We start from the raw sequence: 27,614 nt of genomic DNA on the forward strand, positions 1-27,614 counted from the left end.
CATTTCATCACAATTTCTGAAAAATTGTTGTGTAAAGATTCATTACGCAACTAAAAACAGTTGCGTAATGGAAAACCGTTGCTTAATGAGTCATTACAACACTGGTTTCAGTTGCGTAATGACTATTCCCGCACTGCTTACTTCAGTGCAGGAAAGTAGGCCGTTTCATGACAGATTGGCGTGATGAAAAACAGCCTATTACGGTGAGAAATTGCAAAAATATATACCACTACTAAAGGCACGGTATTATTTTTCACTGATATGCCGTGGGTTACTGCGATGAAATATTTTTTCTCATTAAGTCGATGGTTGTTACTTCCCGTTACAACATTAACATGTACATTAATTGCGCTCCTCAAATGTTGGCGGTTAAATGAAGTTCAATCATGGGCGTAAATAGCCATCAGGCTTGAGGGGGGCCACGGCCCCTTCTCATGAGAGTTAAAAGTCGTAAAGGATTTAGATAACTTAACAATGCTTGTTTCGATAATATTTGTGAACCGATTATAGTCGTGTACTTTCATACAAAGGTAGATGAAAACCTAAAAATTGACCAAAACCGACTGATCAATTTTCTTAGATACCAAATGTCACTTTTATGGTAAAATAGTAAAAATTTATTTAAAAATCTATGTTTTCGTTTTATATTGCCAAGATGACGTATTCAACCCAATCTTATATTTAGATCTCGAATAGAATACAAGGATTAAAAAGCAGATTGTTATCAGGATTTACCTTTCCAATTCGATTTGAACTAGATGTTTGCAAAGTATTAAAATAAGATAAAAATTTAAATGTATCACCCAAGCCTTTGAAAAAAAATGCTTGCTAGTTTGAAAATATGGATTATTGTTGCTCAGCATTTCTGTAGCAAACGATTCATTTCTCTAAACCTCTCGAACACAAAATTTGAACATAGGATTGAATAATACCTTTTTTTGTTAGAGTTAAAAACTTTAAATCCTAAAGCTGCTTGGCTACCATCATATTGAAGGATATAAGTTTTTTTTGTATTCAAATGAAGCTGTTGTCAGAAAATTCGTACGATAACAGTTATTTGAAAAAAGGGATGGAAGGTATTTTGCTCATGGATTTATTAATATCCAATCATAGTAAGGCAGAGCAAAAGTTCGACCGTGGTATAATCTTTTTTTTTTATAAAAACAATAGCAGTTGAAAATAAATACCATACAGTGAACCTTCAGCATCTTCTTTCTGGCGTTTACGTCCCCACTGGGACAGAGCCTGATTCTCAGCTTAGTGTTCTTATGAGCACTTCCACAGTTATCAACTGAGAGCTTACAATGCCGATGACCATTTTTGCATGTGTATATCGTGTGGCAGGTACGAAGATACTCTATGCCCTGGGAAGTCGAGAAAATTTCCTACTCGAAAAGATCCTCGACCTGTGGGATTCGAACCCACGACCCACAGCTTGGTCATGCTGAATAGCTGCGCGTTTACCGCTACGGCTATCTGGGTCCCTTCAGCATATTTGCTACAATTTCGCTGATTGTCTTAAACAAACTTTTGCCCCATCGGTGGGGCTCGACACTTTTACGATAGACATACTTTATATAAACTTATGTTTACAGATAAATACACTCTAATTTTTCATCAAAGAATTGCCCAAAGCCCAAAAAAAAACGTTTTTTACAAAACTAGGTGAAAATGTGAAATGTTGGTGACTTTTTTCGCACGATCAGGCAAATTTCGCTAAACTTGAAGATAATATGCGAATTTGGGGTAATTTGTAAATTTATTTGCTAGATTATATCATGGGTCGAACTTTTAGCCCGCTGATTCGAACTTTTGCCACACTATGGGCCAAAAATTGATTCCAAGCAATTATGTAATTACTAATACACCTCAAAGCATCCTTAAAAAATCGAAGAAGATTTTATCCATATTTATTTTCATGCAATGAAAGTTTGATAAAAAATTTAATGTTTACGTCAAAAAACAACAAATAGCCATTATTTTTCCAAATCACAATCGACTCTAATGATATTTGTAGCGAAAGTCTCTTACTTGAACACCATAGCATTTATAAGCTTTGATTTGATTTGAGCTAGATCCTAAATCGAATCCTAAACATTCGATTTTTTATCATTAATCTAGAAACAATTTTTATCTATTTTTGTTACAAATAACGCATATATATTTATAACGAAAATAACATCTCTGAACCGAATTGATGTAGTTCCCATTCTGGAGATAGTCACTTATGACTTAAAAAAGTTATAGTGGCAACTTCATTTGGAAGCGAAGTGAAGCTGTTCTTCTCGAAATGAATTATCCCAGGGTTAAAAATCTCGTTAACAAAGACAAACAAAAATCGTGTCTTAAAACAATCTTCAGTATGAATAAGGTTTACATTTATTCTACAGAAACAAATAGTAACACGGTCTTATTATCTTTCCAAATCAAAAAACTTCAGAAAATTGGTGTCAACATAGCATAGAAAATTGTTGCGACATTTACGATTTTACATGGTTCGATGTGGTTTTTTGTACGAAACCGCCACTATCTTGCTATATGTAAAAGAATTTCAATGTTCACAGTTTTGCTGTCACATTTGAATGCAACTGCTTCACTGTCGTCTACGTACGAACTGCTACGCTTACTGCACAATTGTTTATTTTCGAGATTTTTTTTTGTGGAACTTTACCATAACTCTCATACACAAACATTTTCCAGTAACAACGATTCGTTCTAGATAAATGATCACAAAATATCGCAGCTTGTTTTAAAATATGAAAAGACTTTGGTCTTCTAATTAACAAAACCACTACAAATGGATCAAGTCAATTCGTATAGTTCTAAAACAAACAAGACAAAAAGGAAACAGTATGGCAGTATGTGATGTTTTAAAAGTACATATTGCTTTTGCCTGTCAAACAATGATCATCCATAAATTCATATTCAAAATACATTAAATGCGTCTAGTATCATAAGTGGGTACGAGTAACCTTGGGGAAGATCGGGTAACCAACCCCCGGTGGGAACTTTGGTCGTATGCTGACAGGGAAGGGGGGGTTTGCTTTTGCAAACCTGGAGCGTCTGTACTCCACTTTAGGAGCGGCTCACAACAGCGTCTGTTCCCCATGTCAGGGGCGGCTGATCATCGTCCGAGTGCCAGAGAAGGACTCTAAGCTAAACTGCGCACTATGGCCCTCCGAACATTTAGGGGGAATGGTCCTCCGGAAATCTAGGGGGTTGGTGTCAGGCCCTGCAAGCCAACCGTAAAAACACATCAGCACAGGAACGTCAACGAGAGAATACGGACCGGAACAATCGGCAAAGACCACAGCGACGAAAATGGACTAGCGATTGGAAACTCGGTACGTGGAACTGCAAATCTCTCAACTTCATTGGAAGTACTCGCATACTCTCCGATGTACTGAAGACCCGCGGTTTCGACATCGTAGCGCTGCAGGAGGTGTGCTGGACAGGAGCATTGGTGCGAACGTTTAGAGGTAATCATACCATCTACCAGAGCTGCGGCAACACACGCGAGCTGGGAACAGCTTTCATAGTGATGGGTGATATGCAAAGGCGCGTGATCGGGTGGTGGCCGATCAATGAACGAATGTGCAAGTTAAGAATCAAAGGCCGATTCTTTAACTTCAGCATAATCAAAGTGCATAGCCCACACTCCGGAAGCACTGATGATGACAAGGACGCATTTTACGCGCAGCTCGAACGCGAGTACGACCGCTGCCCAAGCCACGACGTCAAGATCATCATAGGAGATTTGAACGCTCAGGTTGGCCAGGAGGAGGAGTTCAGACCGACGATTGGAAAGTTCAGCGCCCACCGGCTGACGAACGAGAACGGCCTACGACTGATAGATTTTGCCGCCTCCAAGAACATGGCCATTCGTAGCACCTATTTCCAGCACAGCCTCCCGTATCGGTACACCTGGAGATTGCCTCAGCAGACAGAATCGCAAATCGACCACGTTTTGATCGATGGACGGCACTTCTCCGACATAACCGACGTCAGAACCTATCGTGGCGCCAACATTGACTCCGACCACTACCTGGTGATGGTGAAACTGCGCCCAAAACTATCCGTCATCAACAATGTACGGTACCGACGCCCGCCCCGGTACAATCTCGAGCGGCTGAAACAACCGGATGTCGCCAATGCGTACGCGCAGCATCTTGAGGCAGCGTTGCCGAATGAGGGCGAGCTCGATAGGGCCCCTCTTGAGGACTGCTGGAGGACAGTCAAAGCAGCCATTAACGACGCTGCCGAAAGCGTTGTCGGATATGTGGAACGGAGCTCAAGAAACGATTGGTTCGACGAGGAGTGCCAGGAGGTTTTAGAGGAGAAGAATGCAGCGCGGGCTGCAATGCTGCAGCATGGTACGCGGCAAAACGTGGAACGATACAGACTGAAGCGGAAACAGCAAACCCGCCTATTCCGGGACAAAAAGCGCCGCCTGGAAGAGGTGGAATGCCAAGAGATGGAGTTGCTGTACCGTTCTCAAGAAACGCGGAAGTTCTATCAGAAGCTCAACACATCCCGCAAAGGCTTCGTGCCGCGAGCTGAGATGTGCCGGGATAAGGATGGGAGCATCTTGACGGACGGACGCGAGGTGATCGAAAGGTGGAAGCAGCACTACGATGAACACCTGAATGGCGCAGAGAACACAGGCACAGAAGGTCAGGACAGCGAAGGCGATGGCTACGTCAGCACAGCGGACAGCGGAAATCAACCAGCTCCCACGATGGGGGAAGTTAAGGATGCCATTCAACAGCTCAAGAACAACAAAGCCGCTGGAAAGGATGGTATCGGAGCCGAACTCATCAAGATGGGCCCGGACAGGTTGGCCGCTTGTCTGCATCGGCTGATAGTCAGAATCTGGGAAACGGAACAGCTACCGGAGGAGTGGAAGCAAGGCGTTATATGCCCTATCTACAAAAAGGGCGACAAACTGGAGTGTGAAAATTATCGTGCAATCACCATCCTAAACGCCGCCTATAAAGTGCTATCCCAGATTCTCTTCCGTCGTCTATCACCTATAGCAAACGAGTTCGTGGGAAGTTATCAAGAAGGTTTCATCGACGGCCGCTCGACAACGGACCAGATCTTTTCCGTGCGGCAAATCCTCCAGAAATGCCGTGAGTACCAAGTCCCTACGCACCATTTGTTCATCGATTTCAAGGCGGCATACGATAGTATCGACCGCATAGAGCTATGGAAAATCATGGACGAGAACAGCTTTCCCGGGAAGCTCACAAGATTGATCAGAGCAACGATGGACGGTGTGCAAAACTGCGTGAAGATCTCGGGCGAACACTCCAGTTCGTTCGAGTCTCGGCGGGGACTACGACAGGGCGACGGACTTTCGTGCCTGTTGTTCAATATTGCGCTTGAAGGTGTCATGCGGAGAGCCGGACTTAACAGTCGAGGCACGATTTTCACGAGATCCGGACAATTTGTTTGCTTCGCGGACGACATGGATATTATTGGGAGAAAATTTGAAACGGTGGCAGATTTGTTCACCCGCCTGAAACGCGAAGCAACAAAAGTCGGGCTAATGGTGAATGCGTCGAAAACAAAGTACATGCTGGTTGGCGGAACGGAGCGCGACAGGGCCCGCCTAGGAAGCAGTGTTACGATAGACGGGGATACCTTCGAGGTGGCGGCGAAGGATGAACCACGAGCTCGCTCAACTCCAAGGCGAACCCAGTATCGTGAAGGTAGCTAAAGCTGGAAGGATACGCTGGGCAGGGCATGTTGCAAGAATGCCGGACAACAACCCTGTAAAGATGGTGTTCGCCACGAATCCGGTCGGAACAAGAAGGCATGGGGCGCAGCGAGCTAGGTGGATTGACCAGGTACACCAGGACCTGGAGAGCGTGGGTCACAGTCGAGGATGGAGAGAAGCGGCCATGAACCGAGGGAATTGGCGAAATATTGTTGGCGAGGCTTTATCAAGATAATTGATGTAAAGCCAAATAAGAAGAAGAAGAAGATCATAAGTGTTTGATACTAAAAACTAGTTTAAACTGATTGTCATTTATTCTCCATTTTTTTTTTCGGGGGGGCCAAGGCCATGGTTCGGGGGGGGCAGGCCCCCCCCCTGGCCCCTCTCTATTTACGCCAATGAGTTCAATCGTGCTTAGTGCCTCTACTATTGCTACATCTACCCTATATCGCCACTGAAGAAGGAATCTTCCTCGGCACTCTCGGATCTCGCCGATAATTTCGAAAAGCACATTGGTGTGCTGGACAAATTGGAGGAAACGAATGATCGAGGATCTTTTCGGGTTGGAAATTTTCTCGACTTCCCTGGGCATAGAGTATCTTCGTACCTGCCACACGATATACACATGCAAAAATGGTCATTGGCATAGTAAGCTCTCAGTTATAACTGTGGAAGTGCTCATTAGAACATTAAGCTGAGAAGCAGGCTCTATCCCAGTGGGGACGTAACACCAGAGAGAAGAAGAATTTTACTTTTCAAATACTACTGTTCATTATTGATTAACTTTCGAATCACTCTTCACTGAATCTCTTTCCAATGTAGACTCCAAATGTAGACACTGAAGAACGGCTTAATTTACAGTGTTATCATCTCAGTCTCTCAGAGTCCTCTACTTCTAATCAAATACTGAAACACAGCAAAAGAAAACAGATCCTCTTCCCTTGTTTACCCAACCGATTCCACTAACGTAATTTTGCAGCCATAAGCCATCATCCCCCTTGGGAAAGGTGCAAATTATTACCTCTGTCGGAAAGCCATTCATCCCCGGAGCGTGACAAACTGTTCAAATTAGATTAGCCCGTCTCGGAGCCCCATTGCCATTTGTGCCCCTTGTGTAGAAATGTCTGCTAGGGCTGCCGGAAGGCAGCAGCTCTATTTTCAATTCCCTTCCAATCAGAATTCTACATCTAGTTGGAGTCGAGTCAGAGTCAGAGTCAAAGTGCGCTCCACTCCGTTGTGGAATCCACATCAGGAATACCACTGGCAGAACCCAAGAGCTTCTGAGTGGTTTGGTTTGGTTTGGCAGCCAAATGAACAAGGAGTTACACAAGAAGAATACTTTGAGGAAAAAGTAACAATCAATACTAAATATTTAAACAAATCCATTGAAAAATTGAAACTCAACACCTAAAGAATAAAATTAAAATGTAAATATAAAAAACATACAATAAAAAATTGAAGCAAACACTGAAAACTAAAAGAGAAGTCAATGACAGCTGTAAGAAGTGATTATTATTTATAAGATTTCAAGTGCTAAAGGCGAAAGATATATTCTTCGAAGCTAATGTGGAAATTGTTGTTACATATGGATGAACAAGTGATAGATTTCCTTTTCCAAGGCCATGATAATATTTCTCCCGATTGGTTCGGTTGGCAGTGGGAGTGCAAAATAAAACTGCAATGAATGAAGCGAGACACGCCACTGTCACTAAATCAAAGCTAAAGTGACTCAGTGGAGCGAACGGAGGTGATGAAAAAGAATGATAGCGAGCCAGAGCCAGTGTCATTGATGTCGTCATCGTCGTCATTGCCGGAAAACTCTCTGCCGGCTCGTCCGGACAGTGGGACTTTAGTATGGCAAGTTTTTATTGAGAATTTAATGGAGTTTAATTTGGTATTTTAGTATCAGGGAAAAAGCTTCAGAATTTTATTTTGAATCCTCTACAGAACTCTCTTCCTGGTATTACAACAGCTAGCCCAAAAATGTTTGTAGATCAAAAGCTTGTTCTGAAGACAAAGTTTTAAATTTCTTTTGATGAGTGGATAACGACATTTTCTATATTTGTTAAATTTGACTTGAATGCTTTCAATGTGCTTTTTAAAAGTTAAATTTTTATCTTGCATGAGCCCTATATGCTTAACTTCATCTGACTAGTATATTGGAACCCCGCTCAACGTGACAACATGCCTACTAGAAGGTTTCAAATAAAGAGCTTTTGGTTTATGCGGGCATATTATTAGTTGAGTTTTGGAAGCATTAGGAGAAATCTTCTATTTTTTGCAAGTGTGAAGATATTTTTCCAAAAGATTCGAACTCTTGCCCCACTGGTGCGGCAAAAGTTTGTTTAAGACAACCAATTTTAAAACTGTTATAACTAAAAGTTGGTCAATATTTCGAAACAAGTTTGTTCAGCAAAATTTTAGGCAATAAGTTGAAGGTTCACTGTATGGTATTCATTTTATTTCTACTGCTATCGTTTGTCTGGAAACTTTGATGATACCACTAAGGTCGAGCTTTTGTCCCACCTTACTCTATAATTTACTTGCTGAGTATTAAGCAAGAAATCGTTATCTGAAAAATGAGAATTGATGGAGATTCTACCTAGGGAATTCCGGAAACGAAAGACGTTACCGTTAATAAGCCTGGTACAAGTCTCGACGACTCGCCTACCCGAAGGGCAAACCTAAAATTTGACTTATGGTTGCCCCCGCAATTTGCGCATACAAACTTTTTGGTAGACAGACGTCCTTAGCGTGAGAAGAACCTTCCCAAATCATGCATTAATCATCCAAGCGGCAATGTTTTGTTCCATGGCCCCATTTCTGGCACCGATGGTACTGAGAGAAGTTCTGGAAATTTCCTGCAGGTTTCTGGAAATGTTGCCATGCCATACGGACATCGAACATAAGTCTTGCTTTTTCTAAAGCTGTTGTATTATTTAGATTAATTTTGTTAAAGTAAAGTTTCCTCACTTGAATCAAAGAGCCCGGGCTAGATACTGCTTCGATTTAGTGTTCGGGAAATTTGTCTAAAGCATCGAACTGATTGTTCATATTGCATCGACTTTTGGGCAAAATGTTACCAACACAAACCCACTGTGCTTCGTCATTCTTCCTCCTCCAGCGCTCTATATACATTCTAACTGCTTTTCAAGGGGGCTTGCTAACGGCAGAAAAAAGACCATCGTAAAACGAATCACTGTGGTGGGACTGTCAACCCTTTCCTCCGGCAATGTCCCTTCTTCAGCAGGTTCAGACTTTGAATCGCCGGGAGATGGCGATGAAAGCGTATAATACCGAAGAGTCATTGTGACTAATGAAACTGTGATAACATCCGCCACCGTCAGCGCTCTAGACTGAGGCTGCGACACCGAAGTTCTCGCTTTGCTTTGGTTTCTTCTTGGGCTTGGAGTGCGGCGCCCATCCTCACAGTGAAAATCTTAAATCTAGGATCTTCTGACCCATTTCGCCTCTGATCTGCTCGGGATGTACCTAGATAGAGAGTGGGCCCGGCTCCGAGCTGGACTCGTGGCTAAGCATCCTCGGCGAAGTCAAGTCTTCATAGACTGTCGCAACCGGGAAAAAGGGAAACCCTTGGCACACAGAAAATGGCAATGGAAAAGTAATTAAAGATTAATAAAATGATAAATTGGGCAAATAGAAAGACGGACAGCTACTCGGAGCAAGGAAGATGCCTCCGACGAGGACGACGAAGACTTCGTCGTCTCAGTGCCAGTAGATGAAACCGTGAGCAAACGCAAACGATGGATGGATGATGGCGAAATGTAATCATCGGATGAATCGCTTCCAGGAAAGAATGACGAATAGGTAATAAGATTAGCAGTCGGAGAAATGAAATCCTTTTGCTTATTTTTATTGCCTGGGTGAGATTGATGTGCCTCTTGCCAGCGATGCTCGTTTTGATCTGGATGCGATTTACCGGTGAGTTTCTGGTACGGTGGAAGATTGAGTTGAGCTTTGGCTTGTCATTTAACCGAGATTTAAGAAAATAAGAAATCATTTTTATGAGTATTGTAAACGTTGTAAGTGAGTTATACATTATAACTGCTCAGAGTATCGCATACTGGAGGTAAGCTTCACCTGACATTACTCAAGAATTTCCTCATTTTTCATCAAGAGATTTTTATGAATATCTTTTTTAAGGATTACTTTCAGAAATGCTTCAATATTTTTCCACTTTTCCATGTGTCTCATAATAAACTTCCTGTGCATACGAGAATTTCAAAATCATACCCCCAAACGGTCAATTTTTGATCTTATATCTCAATATGATATATTTGAAAATACTCAACGTGATACCTCGACATCTGAATATATGTACCTACACAAGATCAAGATTCATTAGAACGAAATAAAATACACTTTTTAGCAATGAGCAAGTCATGTTCGTGTTACAATACTATTCTCGACACCGAGCAGACTCAGCCTTACTGGTTTGTTGCCAAACCATTCCATTTTACTTCCACGTATCTCTCTCTCTAAAGGATCACTAGTAGAAGCAAATTTCCTCCAAGAGTGGTCGCCCGTAACAGTGAAAATATACGGGCAGCTACAATCATCAAAGAAAACAAAAAAACCTTACGGAAAATTCAACAGTTCCGAATCCATGCTGGTTTGTTTCTTTTTTTTCATTTTTCTCTGTAAAACCATGTGAATTCAGTCCTTTTGTTTGGAAAAATACATTCCTTTACATATAATTGGATTAGATGGACAATTTGATGTGAAGATTTGCGAAAAAGTTACACGTCTTCTCAGTGAGAATCGAACTCACGACTCCCCGATCTCTAGTTGGGGCGCGTTACCCCTACGCCACGAGAGGACTCATGAACGCAGAAGTTAACCTGAATTCGATTTCAGCTCAATAATCACGTGGTCCTTTTTCGCAAAGTGCACCTCTTTCGGAAGAATTAGATGCCCATCCAAACACAACGCTTTCTATATATATCCAATGCCTAGCCCGAGAGCGCATTGTTTTTAGGTATAGGAATAGCACACTACACTAGCCAGCAACTGCGCTGGCTGAGGTATCTATTGTGTGGGCTTCCAATGGGTCGCGGCGTTCTCAAACGACAATAGATACCTCAGCCAGCGCAGTTGCTGGCTACTGTAGTGTGCTATTCCTATACCTAAAAACAATGCGCTCTCGGGCTGGGCATTGGATATATATAGAAAGCGTTGTGTTTGGATGGGCATCTAATTCTTCCGAAAGAGGTGCACTTTGCGAAAAAGGACCACGTGATTATTGAGCTGAAATCGAATTCAGGTTAACTTCTGCGTTCATGAGTCCTCTCATGGCGTAGTGGTAACGCGCCCCAACTAGAGATCGGGGAGTCGTGAGTTCGATTCTCACTGAGAAGACGTGTAACTTTTTCGCAAATCTTCACATCAATTTGTCCATCTAATCCAATTGCAAATTATATGTAATGTTTAGCTTTTCGGTAGTTGTTAAACTTCCACTCGGCTGGTTAGCCGTAAACCACGATTCATAATTAAAAACATGTACATTCCTTTGTTTGAAATTTTTTGAATCTTTTTAAACTAAACATGATAACCATTCCGTATCGCAAAAAGTAGAAAGAATAATTGAATATAAACATAACAAAAAAAAACCATTTTAATGAACCTCTAAAGAAATTTATCACAGTGTAGATTTAGTGAATAGAATTCTGCAGCAAACGATCCAGCGCATCGACATTGGTTGAGGTTTCTTGAGCGCGTGCGTATCAAGGCGGTTTCATTGAACTCTGTAGCCTGTAGGCTAAGTATATTAACAGCTATATTAGTAGCTGTCAAAATACGTTGGCCTGTAGGAGCTGAACCCGCCTTGGCGCGTAGAAGGCAGAGCAAGAGGGATAGAAAACATGAATGAATTAAGTAGATGAAAAAACCGAATTTAGTACTATACCATTTAATTCCACTAGAGTTTGTATGTTTGTATCCTTTGACAGATACGCGTATTCGACCTCAACTGTAAGGCCGTCTTAAGTGTCGTGTATTAGAATAAATCTTCGATCTGTTTAGCGGAATACCCAAAAGTGTATTCCACTAAACAGCTCGAAGGATTTTTATCATATTTTTAAGAACTGGTGAAAAATGGTACAAAATTATCGGATAACAAATAAGTCATCGTGGTTCAAATATTGTTTTGTGGTACCGTCGATGGGGGTGAAAATGGGTCTAGGGGGTGAGATTGGGTCAAAACGGAAAAATATGTTTTGTGAAATATTTCAGCTAATAACGCTGATATTACTAAAATAAATAATACATATGTTAGGGAACATATTATAACACATAATTCATAACAATAAACATTTTTAGAAATAGTAGTTTTTGTGTACTACATCAATAAACTTGCATGTTGAAACTAGATAAAATTTACAACATTAAATTTCTCCTGTACAAAGTATCACGCATGTACTCTGCCCCTATCGTTGTATTAGTAGAATGTTGAAAATCTTTTCATTACACATCACAGGTATTTTCCGGAATCTGTTTGATTTTCCCACAAAAAATTTTTTTTTTTCGGTACGATGTCTTAAACACTGAAAATGGGGGTGAGATTGGGTCAAGCAAGAACGATAGTAAATGAAATTCCAAGTCCACTTTTTTGACATTTAACGGTGCCGGGTGTTCTCTTTTTTCATTAAGATGTGTTAATTCCTTCTAAATACAGCATCTCTGAAACATCAAACAAATCTACTTGGGTATTCCGTGCATTGAATAACAATACAACGCATTTTGACAACTTCTCAAACCAGCAACTGTGTTTCATGCGCAGCAACATCGTAAATTTTTATCAAAAGGGTGTTTTTTCTATATTTGATTATTTATCAGTGTTTTCATATTATAGAAACATCTCACGGAAGTACAAATGAGTTGGAACGCTGAAATACTGGGATTATGACGTCAACTTCTGCCTGAAATTTATTGATCGTGGAATGTCGCACCGAAATTTAACTATTTGTGAAGGTTTAAAATAATCACTGTTTCAGTACACCTTTGGGGAAACTGGATGGGCTTTATAGCAATGGGGATGAGACTTTGAAGACAGTTTAAGGGAAAACCCAAGAAAATTTATGTAAACTTGACGATAAATGTTGGGTTTAAATATTTTTTCTCATAGCTCTTCAATTTTCAGTATAATCTTTCTTTTAAGTGGGTTTATCATACTTGTGAAACATCTTAGATATCTTTTTGTCTTGTTTGCATCGTTTTTGTCAATATTTTTCAGTTGTGAATGGTTTTGAAATCATATTCTTAAAAACAAGTTATTTCAATTACAGTGACCCAATGTCACCCCCTCTATGGGGTGAGATTGGGTCATTTTTCATTCACTTGTGGTGCCGCTGTGAATAAATATTTGTCTTTAATTTTTTGAACAGTTCTCTATATACCATCAAAGTACATACACACCAAATTTGAAGTTTATTGGAGTTAAATTGCGATAGTTATTCAAAAAATAAATAGCACATATCCCTTTTTGACCCATTGTCACCCCCAACGACGGTAAACAAAATGATACTGTCAGTAGAGGGGTTATCCTAGTGACTTTGATTGCTAAAGGACGGTAGTTTAGCACTCACTGAGGCAAATGAACCACAGAAATACATAAGAACTCCGTATGGAAATTCGCCACAATAAATCGCGTTGAAATTCATAGATCTGCCTAAAGAAACCAAAATTTAAAAACATAAAACCTTTCCGCGGCAACCTGGAATCGAACCAAGAACCTTGCAGTCGGCCTATCGCCTTGATATGGTTTGAAGCTAAAACAATACATAAAGCGTACGTCTTATAATAATCGTTCCATCTTTCATAAGGCAAACTGTTTAAATTTCGGTATTCCAATTTCCTACGTGTTTGAATTACAATATTTCCTAAACAGTCTTTTTCTTTGACAAATTTGAGATAGTAGTTAAACTGTGTCCAGCCCAGACAACCAAAGTGTACGCTTAACGAAATCACCTGGAGGCTTTGTATGTGCAAAATTTCACTTATAAGATGTCGTGAAAAGGCCTTCTACGTACAAAAGTGGAGGCGATATACGTGCATATATTATGTGATGATCAATAACATACAATGCGAGTGTATAAATCTTCTACCGAACCAACCTGTGATCTTATGCGACTTAACTTATGATAACAAATGTTGATTTGACAACTGCTACGGATTGGTTCGATTTACTTTTTTACGAGTGTACGGGACGAAACAAAATGTACAAATGAACTCAGAAAAAAAGTGTTTTATGCGAGGAAACTCATCAATTTGACGAGTCAATCCACCGTGCTTTGCGGAAGAGTTGGAGTGCGAAGAGATGGAGCAGCTGTATTGTTCTCAAGAAACACGTAAGTTCTACAAGAAACTCAATGCATCCCGCAAAGGCTTTGTGCCGCGAGCTGAAATGTGCCGGGATAAGGATGGAGGTATCTTGACGGACGAACGTGAGGTGATTGAAAGGTGGAAGCAGCACTACGATGAACACCTTAACGGCGCAAAGGTGTATGATCAAGACAGTAGGAGGAACGGCTTCATCAGTACGGCGGATGAGGGAGACGTGCCAATTCCCACATTAGGTGAAGTTAAGGATGCTATCAAACAGCTCAAGAACAACAAAGCAGCTGGAAAGGGAGGTATTTGAGCGGAATTTATTGAAATGGGCCTGGAAAGGTTGGCCGTTTGTCTGCACGGATTGATAGCCAGGATCTGGGATACAGAACAGCTACCGGAAGAATGGAAGGAGGGAACAATATACCCAATATTCAAATAGGGTGACAAGTTAGAATGTGAGAACTACCGAGCGATCACCATTCTTAACGCAGCCTATAAAGTGCTTTCCTAGATCATCTTTCGCCACTGGCAAGCAGATTTGTGGGAAGTTATCAAGCCGGTTTTGTGGACGGGCGATCGACGGCAGACCAAATCTTTATGTTACGGCAGATCCTCCAAAAATGTCGCGAATATCAAATCCCTACGCACCACCTATTCATCGATTTCAAGGTGGCCTATGATACCATCGACCGCAAAGAGCTATGGAAGATTATGGACTAGAATGGTTTTCCCGGGAAACTGGCTAGACTGATCAAGGCAACGATGGATAGTGTACAGTGCTGTGTGAAGACATCGGGTGCATTATCGGACCCGTTTGAATCACGCAAAGACTTCGACAAGGCGATGGTCTTTCCTGCCTCAACATGCGGGGCACGATCTTTAATAAATCCAACCAGTTCATCTGCTTTGCTGACGACGTGGACATTGTCAGAAGAACGTTCCAGGTGGTTTCTGAACAGTATACCAGGCTGAAACGTGAAGCAGATCGGGTTGGATTGAAGGTAAATACGTCGAAGACGAAATATCTGCTGGCTGGAGGAACCGAGCGCGATAGAGCTCGCATTGGCAGACGCGTGATGATCGACGGGGATGAGTTCGAGGTGGTGGGCGAATTTGTCTACCTCGGATCATTGATAACGTCGGATGAGAACTGCAGCAGAGAAATTTGAAGACGTATCATTGCCGGAAGTCGTGCTTACTACGGACTCCATAAGACCTTGCGGTCTGGTAAACTTCACTTCCGTACTATGTGTACCAGTACAAGACGCTGATAAGACCGGTAGTCCTCTACGGGCATGAGACGTAGACAATGCTCGAAGAGGACCTGTAAGCGCTAAGAGTTTTTGAACGACGTGTGCTTAGGACGATCTTCGGCGGAGAGGCAATTCTACGGTGAACCCAGTATACAGAAAGTCGCCAAAGCTGGAAGGGTACGATGGGCGGGACACGTTGTGAGAATGCCGGACAACAATGCCGCAAAAATGGTGTTCACGCAACGAGCTAGGTGGTTTGACCAAGTGGAGCAGAATCTTGGAAGTGTGGGGCGATCCAGAAACTGAAGGTTAGCAGCCATGGACCGAGTTAGTTGGCGTAACATTGTGGCGCAGGTCATGTCTTGAAGGACGTAGAACCAGCATAAGTAAAGTAAATAACATCAATAGAGATGTACAAGCAAAATGCTACAAACACCAACGCATGATCAATCGTACACAAGTCGATTTGAAAACGTATCGGCGTTTGTTGGACGTATTTGAGCTATCGGAACGTCAGTCCAACAAGGAAAAGAATGCTTGGAAGAAATTCTGTTTATGTTAACTTTCTCACAGCAAACAAAGCAATCTTGTGACAGTTCTCACAGCAAACAAAAAAAAAGTACTACGCAGGCGATTGGACACATTGGATTGGACTGGCTTATGCAACCAAAACAAGTATGAAATATGTTGCATTGAGGTAGTACTTTTCTAAGTGAACCATTGTTAACCATTAAACAGATTTATTAGAAAGAATAATTGTGAACGGATTCCGGTACATTTCCTTATATGTGTAAGTTTCATATAAAAAAAAACAACAAAAGAACCAATTTTGTATTGAAATATTACGATATTTCAAGGCGGAATGAATTCCTCGAATGAATACAGACAAACAGACGTGGCACTTAGAGCAAATCTCGAGCAAAATCAAAGTCAAGAAGACAAGTACGCCAAATTCTGAAACCCATATGCTTGGCCTATGGGCCAACAGATGGCGGTAGTGTATAAACGTAAAACACGAACAATAACGATGCGAGCGTTGCGGTTGGTGGGTTGGCCAGCTACTATAGGTATATTTAACACGACCCTTAAAAAGGTGATCGAAGGACAATGATGAGAGAGAGAGTGTGATGTCTGTTCGTCTGTGCCGTGTTATTTTATTGAATATCCCAGCCAATCACATATGTTTGTGTGACCAACTACAAAGCAGTTTATGATACACCATTTGCTAATTATGATCAACACTGGATAGTGAACAAGACCAATAACGTTCTTGTAAAAGTAGAAATGAATCCCTTCAATGTAAGAATACCCATTGTACAAGAAGCATATATTAAGTCCAAGTGACAATCAATATGAGTTAGTTCTAAAGACAGACAGAAAAAACGTAGCTTAAGCTAAGTTTGCAGTAAAAAGTAATATTAATACAAAAGACTTTGTGTTCCAGTTCTCCGTCACATGATCGTTGTGTCATTGTTCAGTAAATTCGTATAGCAAATTTTGCTAAAGTTCCATCTGATTTCCATCTGTTAAAAACCCTTCTACGTTGAAGTCTGCAATTATAGACGATGAACTTAAACCCTTGATTCGTTTCAATATCATGATGAGATTGCATTTTCACCGCACTCTCCTGTCCAAAAAGTTCAATAACTGTTTTAAGGTGAATATGCATCGAAGCCAAATCTCAAGTTTTCAAAAGCGCAAATGTAACGAACCAGATAGCGGTTCAAGCTGAAAACTTAATCGATCGGTCACATGCTGGTGGTGACCAATTGATTAAACTTTCAGCTTGAACGGATTTTAAGTTCTCTAGATTTGTGCTTTTGAAAATTTGAGGTTTGGCTTCGATGCATTTTCACCTTAAAATTGAATGTTGATTTTAAGCAAATCTGTAAATAGGGGAGAAAAATTGACGTAATTTCACTCTCCGCTTGGATCGCATCTCAGCAGGCAACAGATCGGCTTGCTCTGACCGGGCGTGCTTCTCAGGCACAGACATTGATAGCGAGGGACCCCCGCTTGTCTTGCTTCGTTCAAATCAAACTGACCGTCGAACGAGCGAGAGAAGATGACCACTCATCAACTTTTACGTGTAACTAATTTGATTCGTTACGATAAATCTGAAGTCCATTCTACTGGCCTTGCTCTTCTAGACATATTTAGATAAAGCATTCGACAGTGTTTGACATGAAGTAAAGTTGTGACAGACCAAGCTGTAAGGTTGCGTTCAGCATGTTGCTTCTGATGAGGGCTGAAGTGAAGTAGGCCGAAACGCGTAACGCAAAATATGCTGTTTTTGTCTGTTGTCACCGAGAAAAGGCAATATATAATATCAAATTTGACATGAAGGGTTGAACGTAAAATTCAAAAAAAAATTCTGTTTTCCAACATGCATTGTTGGAATAATCCATAGTTCTCTGTCAAATCGTACACTTCACGGTGATTATCAGAACTCCAAGTCAGAATGACTTCCTGCAAGAGCTGTTTTTTGAAGGCAACATTCGGGACCGAAAGTGTACAATATTTTCACATCTTACTTACCTGAGTTACCTCAGGGTTGTCAAAAATCTTTGTTTGTGGAAGACACAGGCCTCTTCGCCAAAGGACGAAGCCTGCGTGTTATCTGTAGTAGACTACAAAATAATTTGGATATTTTTTCTTCGTACTTCTCCTAATGCTACCAAAACTCAACTGATAATTTTCCCAAATAAATTAAAAGTTGTTTTTATTGGAAAACTTCAAGTAGACATGTTGTCAAGATGAGACAGTTCTTATGCTGAATAACAATTCAACTTTAAAAATCATAATGAGAAAGACAGTAAAGGTGTATATAATATCTGTATCCACTCATTCTCGACAAATCGAAACTATGTCTTGGCCTAACTTCTGATCTTCAAACAAATTTCCAGGCCGGAAATGTTATTTATATGGGCTAGCGTTTCAATAGCTGCTATCCGGAAGATTCGCAATAAAATTGTGAAACAAAATAAATGATAAGTGATTTGCCTGATTATATTAAGCTAGGCAATAGCTTAATTATTGGTGCTTCAGCATCGTACTTTTCTGCTTTTCCATTTAATACTACCGATAGTTCCTCACACTATCTTCCCCACCCTTCAGGCAAGTGTTACGAAATCAATCCAACTGGAAGTGTCGAGTATCAATCATTCCCACCGCGTGAATCAAATCAAACGGATCATTAACTTTAGGTGATTGTACATATGGTGTGGCGTTTCCGGAGGACTGTGCCGCCATCAAATAAGGTCCCTTCTGGCAACTCAACCAGATTGTATGTTAAAACGTAATTAATACATCACAGTCTACCCTTTCTCTTTTCTTCGACATATTCTCGGTCTTCCTCGAATGTCCCATCGTCATCGTGGCATACCAGCCAGCGTTACGATGGCTGGGCGTAAAAATAAAACATCCCCCAGCCAATCGTGATTGTGTTACACCCCCTCGAGGGCCGGCGATTCACAGTGGTTCAGCTTTTGAATATCATGGCAAATTTTCGCATCCTCTGTACTTTATTATAGGACCTTCCTTAGCCGAGTGGTTAGAGTTCACGGCTACAAAGCAAAGCCATGCTGAAGGTGTCTGGGTTCGATTCCCGGTCGGTCCAGAATCTTTTCGTAATAGAAATTTCCTTGACTTCGCTGGGCATAAAGTATCATCGAACCTGCCACACGATATATGAATGCGAAAATGGAAATTTAGGCAAAGAAAGCTCTCGGTTAATAACTGTACAAGTGCTCATAAGAACATTAAGCTGAGAAGCAGCGCATTTGAGTAAGATATCTTCACAATTATTAACGGGGAGCTATTTGTACGGTATGAAAGTTGTTCTTTAATTATTTGATATTCCTTCAATATAAACAGTTACATTGATTAGGTTAGCAGCACACGAAAATATATTCGCTATTGGGAATGTTAAATTTAGCTAAGAATGTGTTAACGACGATAAAACAAATATGTTGAAATCCAAAGTTTCGAAGCAAAAATCAAGATTTTTTTCCTTTTAAATTCTCGTATGTAGTCCTTATTGTCAGATATTGTGATTTCATGTTTCACTTTAAAACTACATTTTGGAATAGGGTTTATGCAAGCATTTAAAAAAAACTGGCCCTCTGTGCGATGGGCGGACGGCAATGTTGATACCGAACCGAACCGAACGGCTCATTATGATGATGCTGTCGGTTTCGATGGTTATTGTTATGATTATGATCATTAACGATGGTTTGGTAAATATTTAGGTGTAGCTTTCGCCACGGCGGCCGATGATGTTGTGTGCCGATACCCAATCAACCTACCATTAGCTTCCGGTACAGGAGTTTTATCTCGTCCAGCGGTGGTATCGATTCGATCGTGTACGTCAGATTGTACCTATCGAGGTGGGAGCTGTAGGCGGGCGACAGGAAGTTGGCCGGACCGGGCCGACCGGACACCTCGATGTACTTTTTCGTCCGCCCGAGGGCGTTGTCCGCCACGCAGCTAGAATTGGAGGAAAAAAATGGGTTAGTTAGAAGTAACTAGTTATAATTTACAGAGATTATAGATAGTTAAAAAATATTTTAAGGGGATACTTGATCGAATGATAAAAATTCTTTCTCATATATTTATTTTCATATGCCAGTTATTATTCTATTATAATCCAGTTCATAATTCAGATATATAGCAAATTTCTTACAATACCCATCAAAATTCTCAATAAGTTTTGAGCTTTGCTTAGACTGACTACAGATATCAGTGGCTGCTACTCCGTGATTGACCGAGGTCAGTGAAGGTGCATAAATAATCAACTAGAAGTTTAGCTGGGATTGGCCATAATCTTCTTCAGTGTGCATAATTCAGTGCCTATATCTATTCAAGGTCAATAACGGCACTGGCCAAGTCCTTGCAGTCAGGTGGGATTGAGTGAAGGATTTTTAGTATGTAACCTTTGCTATTTGGAGACCGTGTTTACCTCTGAATCTCCACGAAAGTTATTGGGAGGGATGTTTGTTAATTGGGAGGATTGCTGGGTCACAGGATTCACTTTGATGAGCGATTAGACCATTATATGTGAGATTTAAACAAACTTATAAACAAAATATTCTCAATTTATGTGAAAAGATTCCAGGTAGAAGAAATTAGTGTCGAGACTTGTAGTGAGGAACCATTCAAATATTGTTGAACAAATAGCTAAACACAATATTCCTACAGCTGTCAGGACTTAAGCATGTGTTACCATATTTCACTTGTATGAAAAGAAAACAAACTCGAATGGCTGGACCACTACAAAACACTCATGATCCAATACTTACAATGGCGAACTATTCAAAGTTTGTTGAATAAAGTAAACGTTTTGCATGTCTGCACTCATGGTGCCGAACCATTCAAAGCTTTTTTTATGTCAAAAATAAAGGTAAAAAGTAGAGGTTCGATGAAGGAAAATAAAAATCAAATAAAAGCACGAAACGAGCTAACTAATTGATCCATCATCTGCTATTGAGCAGCCACAATTTAATTTTTAATTTTACTTATAGCATACAGACTAATTGAGAAACACAATTCTTTTTTCGCTCTCGTTCAACGCGGACCGAACACGATTGGTCTTGATTCCGTCGCTCACTCCATAGGAGCATGCAGTGGAATCGACAGGCCATCATGTTTAAAAATTCCATACAAAAAGTGCGATATAGAGGTGAGGATGGGAGTTCGAAAATTGTAATTATTACATGATGTACTTAAAGGACGCCCCTTATATTATGGCACATTTCTAGTAGAGCCCTTTCAACCTTATGATCATGGAATGAGCATAACCATCATGTCTACGGAATATGTTCTATTTCGTTTAGCAAGCTATGGTTGCATTTAGTCTGCCTTTTCTGTAACCGACGTGCACATTCATCCAATCTTCAATGAGAGCTTATGGCGTTTTTTCTTTTCCCAATATCTCCTTCAGTAGATCTTATCGCAGTAGTGCATTACAGTTCCGGATTATAACCCCCAGTATCACTCGAGAGCAAACAATTTCTTTTCGCTTCAGATCGATTCTCCCTCCATTGTGTCTCTGTAGAAGTGAGTTGAGCAGTCACTAATCCAGTGGTTCTTGGTAAAGCCTCGGTTGCCCCCGTCGCACCTCACGTGCCTACCTTCCCTTTGACACTATCCGTAGTCAGCGTAACGAACGGGTGATGGTAAGCTTACTTCCGCTTTTGTGTTCGCAACTTTCAATTTTCTTCACAATAAATCACACGGAAATAAGGATTTATTATCTTCTTATAGTTTGCCGTCTTTGGATGGATGAATGGTGCAGTCTTTTATGCCCCCACCATCCTTCAATCGATGGGAATCCCAATCCAGCGGCGGCGGTGATTGCGGCTTCCAAAGGGAAGGGAGTTCGGCAGGCATTATCGTGATGCCTCGATTCCGGCCGGCTTTTTTGCTCCCCAACACGAACCGTCTTTATGATAGTACTTAGCGTAATCATGTAAATTTCAATTCAACTTTTTCTGCTCATAAATCATCCACTGCCATTCAAAGTGGTTCTCGACGGGAGCAGCCTATGGTAACCGTAGACCAGAATGTATAGTGGTGCAATCGAAGGCGCGCAAGCAAAGCGGAACTCCTTGAAGACTTCGGTGATGGGTTGAGGGTTGAACTGGCGTTCGCCTCTAAACGGAAGCAAGGGGCGTGAAATGAACTGGATTTACAGCACCATTCAAGTGTAATAAGTATCATTAACGTCGATATGAATTCTCAATTTGCGGATAATCCGGATTGGCTTTCCGAGCAGAGCATGTCGTAAATTCCGGGAGTACGGGGTGCGGTGTAGATGTGCAACTTGCGCCGGTTGTGCTGTTGAAGGCGTGCGAAAATCGATAATGCGAAATTTTGCGGTACGGTGGTGGTAATTGCAATTGATGGTTGAGATTCTTCGCGGAGCTGATGGATGTCGATGCCAATTCGAATTGAAGAGCAGTAAAGTCTCCTAAATTATGTCATTCACGATATATTTTTGGAAGTTTATTTGTTCAGGAAAACGTTAGAACTAACGTTCTGAGCACTATTTCAATTAAAAAGTATAAATGAGGTCGCCGTATCAGTGATTCCCACAACGTTCTGCACGGAGTTGAGGTCTCTACAAGATTCTACAAAAAGATCTCCACAGTGATAGACTACGTACTGTGTCTCCTTAACAGTCTCGTATTCAGGATAAAACCGTACCGAAAGTAACAAAAAAAATATCGTTTTGTTGGTTGATTAAATGTAAAGTGCTTGATGCTTAAGCTTTAATTATTTCAGAAGAAATTGGCCCTCGAATTGCTGCGTTTGTTCAGGATTTATGCAATGATAAAAATATTCATGGAATCTATCGCATACCAATATTTTTGCAGCTGATTGTAAGGAATCTACAATAATATTACATTATAATGAAATTTTTACTACTGCTTCTTCAATTCGACATATACTCTCGCAATATTGTATAATGAGTTAGTTAGTGGTTTTAGTAAGGCCTCTGATAAAATAAAATCCAAATAAATTAGTTATGTTACAACAGCCATTCTAATATATATGACATGGCTTCTCAAAGTATTGGAGGAACGACATGAAATATTTTCTTGTATTTATTTTTAGCATCGGGACAAGATCTTCAACCATACAGATGTCTATAGATCAAGAGCTAAAAAAATAGAGAATAATAAAAAGCAACAAAAAATTCACAAATAACTCAATATCTATTTTTTAGTTGTAAGTAGGTATTCTGAAAATACAGTAATATGTTCTTTTATTCGATTTAGGCAAAGATTTAATGTGAAATTTGGATTAAAAATTGATAAAAAAAATGCTAGTATTTATTTGGTATGTACATCTTCGGCACTTAGAAACGTGTCTAATAATTTTCTTAGGTGTACTTGGCATAAAACCGTTTGGCATAAAGTGATTTGACATTATGGTCGTTTGGCATAATAGTCATTTGGCATAATGAGTCTGAAACCAAGAATTTCTCAAGCTGACATTCGTTGCCTCTTTTTTGTAAATCCTAATGACGACATCAGGCTTATTTCGGAATTAATTGGTAGCAAACAAAATGATGTTTTATTCAATAATTCATTGCTCTTGAATAAACTCATTGATTACCAACAGTGGAGAAAATATTGCCAATAAAATATTATTAGGGTTAATCTCTGAGCCCTTCTTCCACATATAAACTATTTTTTTGAGTTGCGCTATCGGAATAAATTAGAGTTTTATTTTTTGAAGCAATATTCTGTTAAACATTTTTTATAAGTTGCTGTTTGTAATTTGTAATTCTTTCAAGCCATAATGTTGAATTCTGCTATATTTTCAATACAGGAGTGATTCCAAGCAACAGCACCAAAATTCGGTAAATTTTTTAATTCATTTTTTTCTATTGAGCTGAAACTTTGCACAGTTTTCCAGTTCCATCTAAATCGTCATTTTCCGATATCAAATCTTCAAGTTGAGTCACGACTAACTTTTCAAAAGGGTGTATGTGAAAATGGTTCAAAAATATTCAAAAAGCTGCACAGCAAAAACGGTTCGTTCGATTGTTAGACAACTAAAGAAACAAAGTTTGACAACTAAATAAAGATTCCAAAAAAAATACACACAGTAAAAAAATTTTTTTTTTGCATTAAAAAACATAATTTTTGACACAAAAACTCAAATGTCTCAAAACCCTATCGGAATACCAACGTAATTTTTTGAGGGAAAACGGTCCATTACATTAACTATCTACCATAAAAATATGGTGATGGTAAACCAATAAACAAAAAAGTTATGACATTTCAAACATTTCACAATTTTCACATTTAGTAGGAAAAAAATTTTTTTTTCGGTGTAAATTATTACGGGAACCGAAGTTTGTTGCTGATTTTATTTTTAAGGGCCTTGCGTGAATTAAACAAGTCGTTTTCATGTATTCATTAGTATTATGTATATTATATGTATACATATTATGTATATGTATAAATATTATATGTATATGTATATATGTATAAATTAAAATGAATTAACAGATTACACGAAAATAATTTTTTTTTTACCGGGATATTTTTTTTAGAGTATGATCGATGAGTTTCTAAATGTTACATATAAACTTTAAAAGTTTTGGATTTGGGTATGCGTTATGAGATCATGTAAACATTTTATTAATACTTATTTATTTATTTATTTATTGTTATTCAATTTTTTTACAATATCGAACACTTTTGCATCATTATCAGTACAGTTCGAGTATAGTTTTGCTTTAATTTTATTTTCTGACAATGGAATGAAACAGTGAAATTTTTGGGTTCCTTGGATCGTTTTCGCGTTATTATATTGCTCGCTGAGCTCTGATGTCGTTAATTCGTACTCTTCAGTAGTAGTAAAACAAAATGATAATTTTGTTAAATCTTCTTCTTTTCTGCGATTCTCCCAATCAAATAGTTCTTTTGCAGTTTTAATTGGATGCTCACGTTCTTTGGCTAAACTTGCTCTTGTGGCCATGCGCTTTATGGTTCCTCCAATAGCATCACAAGGACCTTTGCCATGTGACGTAGCAAAGAAATGCCATTCTGCATCAATTCCGTACTTTGATTTAAATTGACATAGGCTCGAAAAATTCTTACGGTTTTTGTACTGCGATGCTGCTCCATCAGACATGAAATATATCTTTCTGATTTCTTTATCCTTATCAACGCGTAAAAAGTTAATCATTTTGGCAATGAACAAATTTACAGATACTGAGTCGTGTCTTAAATCTTCGGAAATTACAATAAAACTAAAGTGTTCAATTTGCGTACTTCCATTGAAATAAATAACGAATGGATGAATTGTAGCTTGTTGTACGTTCCAGTGATGGGACTGCACTTCATCTTGCAATACAAAGCTATAGTTTAAAGAAAAATCACAAATGACTAAAAATTCATTATCTTGTAATGTATTTTTCGTATTTTTTAAAAAGCGGGATTGCTCTGTATAATAAAGTCGTGAGGAATTAAACTTTCTAATTTCAAGCAAAAAAATGACACAAACTCATCTACAGGTTTTACAATAGTTTCTAGGTCACACCTATCTGTGGTCCCCATTGCTCAAATGATAACTGATCAATATAATTTTCTTCAAACTCAGCGAATAAAGTATTTTCCAATGATGAAGAATCTGGACAATCCGAACAAGATCGTAGATAGCAATTTGATGTTGTATTTTCACACAAAAGACTACCAGTTAACATTTTAATATCCTTTGATATATTGATTCTTTTCAAACTATGTAAGATTAGGTTAATATTTTCGTGTGTTGTGCACACGCAAACATTATGTGTTCCTGAATTGGATAGAAGCTTGCATTGCCTTGGACGAAGGCTTGCAAATGAGGAATTATTTTCGTTAATTTCCTTGAAGCGTGTATACGCTTCTTTCAAAGTAGTCATCATTAATCGTTTTTGGATTGCTTGACGCTTTCCATCTTTTTTTACAGATACATAATCTTTTTGGCCAGGCATAGCTCTACTTACTTCATCGTCTTCAAAATATTGAATTATTTTTTCTTTTGTCTCATCTGTTAATGAAGTACTCGACCTAGCATTTTTGGTTGCAAGACAGTTATTTTTGAATTGTTTTGCCTCTTTTGCTGTATTTCTATTGGTTTTGAACTCATCAATGGCGTCTTGAATAGACCACGAGCTTGGCAGCATCGACAAAATCAATAATTTTTCTTTCCTTGTCGTGGCTAGATTCGAGAACCGTTCCTTCATATTCATAATTACTTCATCGTAGTCTGTATTTTCCACATCCTCAGGTCCTAATTTGAAGAGGTTTCTTCGTACAGCTTCGTTGATTTCACGGTATTTTTTCTCGGGATAATTGACGTAACCCATCTTCGTCCATTTAATCGGAGTCACTTTTATTCCAGCTATCCCTTCGTTGAAGCGTTCGATGTTGACCTTCTGGATGCACTCATCTTCTGATTGATTTGTTGAAACAGATGTCGCTGATGGTACCGTGGCAAGACTATCTGCACTTGGTACTTCTGGTAACTCCTCAGTTGTTGTCGGTGCATCTAGTAATTCCTCAGTTGTTGTTGTTTTCGAACTTCCTGAAACCTGATCCACCGATGATGTACAGATTGCCCGTTTGTCAACGTTTAAACGGCAGGACGTACAAATGCGTAAATTTGTATTCAATGTAGACATTGAAGCATAACCAGCCGCTTTCAGCTTATCTATGGTGCTTTCGGTGAGATTTCGTAGCTCTTTCGAACACTTTTTTCTGCAAACGGCCTGCAACAGTTGAGAAAGCGACTACTTAAGTTGCTCGTTAGATTTTAATAATCAAAATCACTTTTAAGTTTTTACTGACTAGTTTGGTGTCGTTTGCTTGACTGAAGAAAAATTTTACAATTAAAACTTTTATAACCATAGTGGTAGTATATTTTTAGCTTTTTCGTGAGTATGTTCATGGTATGTACCTATCATGTTTTTGATGTTGTTGAAGTTACTCGCTTTCTCCCAAATATGATTAACAAAGTCTATTCTCTACCAAGGCGGGTCTATACCCAGATGTAATCAGATTTTAACTTTGTGGAGAAAACCAGCGCCGAGAAAACCGACCTGCTTTACGTATACTAGATCACCTGGGTATAGACCCGCCTTGTTCTCTACGAGGTAAACTTTTTGCAGGTAAACTAGTCGTATACCTGTATAGAAAACTTTTTTTGTAGTTTTTGTATTCAATATTAGATTTCTTATAGGTTTCTTTTATCAAAAGGTTTCAACACTATTGAGAGAATTTTTCTTCAGTTACGTACAATAAAAAAATATGACACTATCAAGACTTTAGATCACAACACTGGATCGCGTCTAACTTTCTAATAGATGCTATAATAGTTATGAATAATTAAATAAAATATCATGAAAACAACTTGTTAATCTCATGTGGTACCCTTAACAAAAAATTCAGCAATAAACTGCGGTCATAAAAAAAATTAACAATGAAAAAAAAAAAATTCACTAAGTGTCAAATTTGTGAAATATTTGAAATGTCATAACTTTTTTGTTTATTGGCTTACCATCATCAAATTTTTATGGTAGATTGCTAATATAATGGACCGTTTTCCCTCAAAAAATTACGTTGGTATTCCGATAGGGTTTTGAGATATTTGAGTTTTTGTGACAAAACTAATGTTTTTTAATGCAAAAAAAAAAATCTTTTTTTTTACTGTGTGTATTTTTTTTGGAATCTTTATTTAGTTGTCTAACTTTGTTTCTTTAGTTGTCTAACAATCGAACGAACCGTTTTTGC

General features: G+C 39.3%; 1 protein-coding gene across 1 annotated transcript in view; it reads right to left on the reverse strand.

Moving 5' to 3' along the window:
- Positions 1-27,614, reverse strand: part of LOC110679354 (roundabout homolog 1-like) — a 491,376-nt gene that overhangs the window by 54,824 nt on the left and 408,938 nt on the right. The window contains exon 9 of the mRNA XM_021853766.1: positions 19,632-19,812. Coding sequence (XP_021709458.1) covers positions 19,632-19,812 — 181 coding nt within the window. The remainder of the gene's footprint in view (positions 1-19,631; positions 19,813-27,614) is intronic.

This window comes from Aedes aegypti, chromosome 3 (assembly GCF_002204515.2).
Source record: "Aedes aegypti strain LVP_AGWG chromosome 3, AaegL5.0 Primary Assembly, whole genome shotgun sequence".
Classification (NCBI taxonomy): domain Eukaryota; kingdom Metazoa; phylum Arthropoda; class Insecta; order Diptera; family Culicidae; genus Aedes; species Aedes aegypti.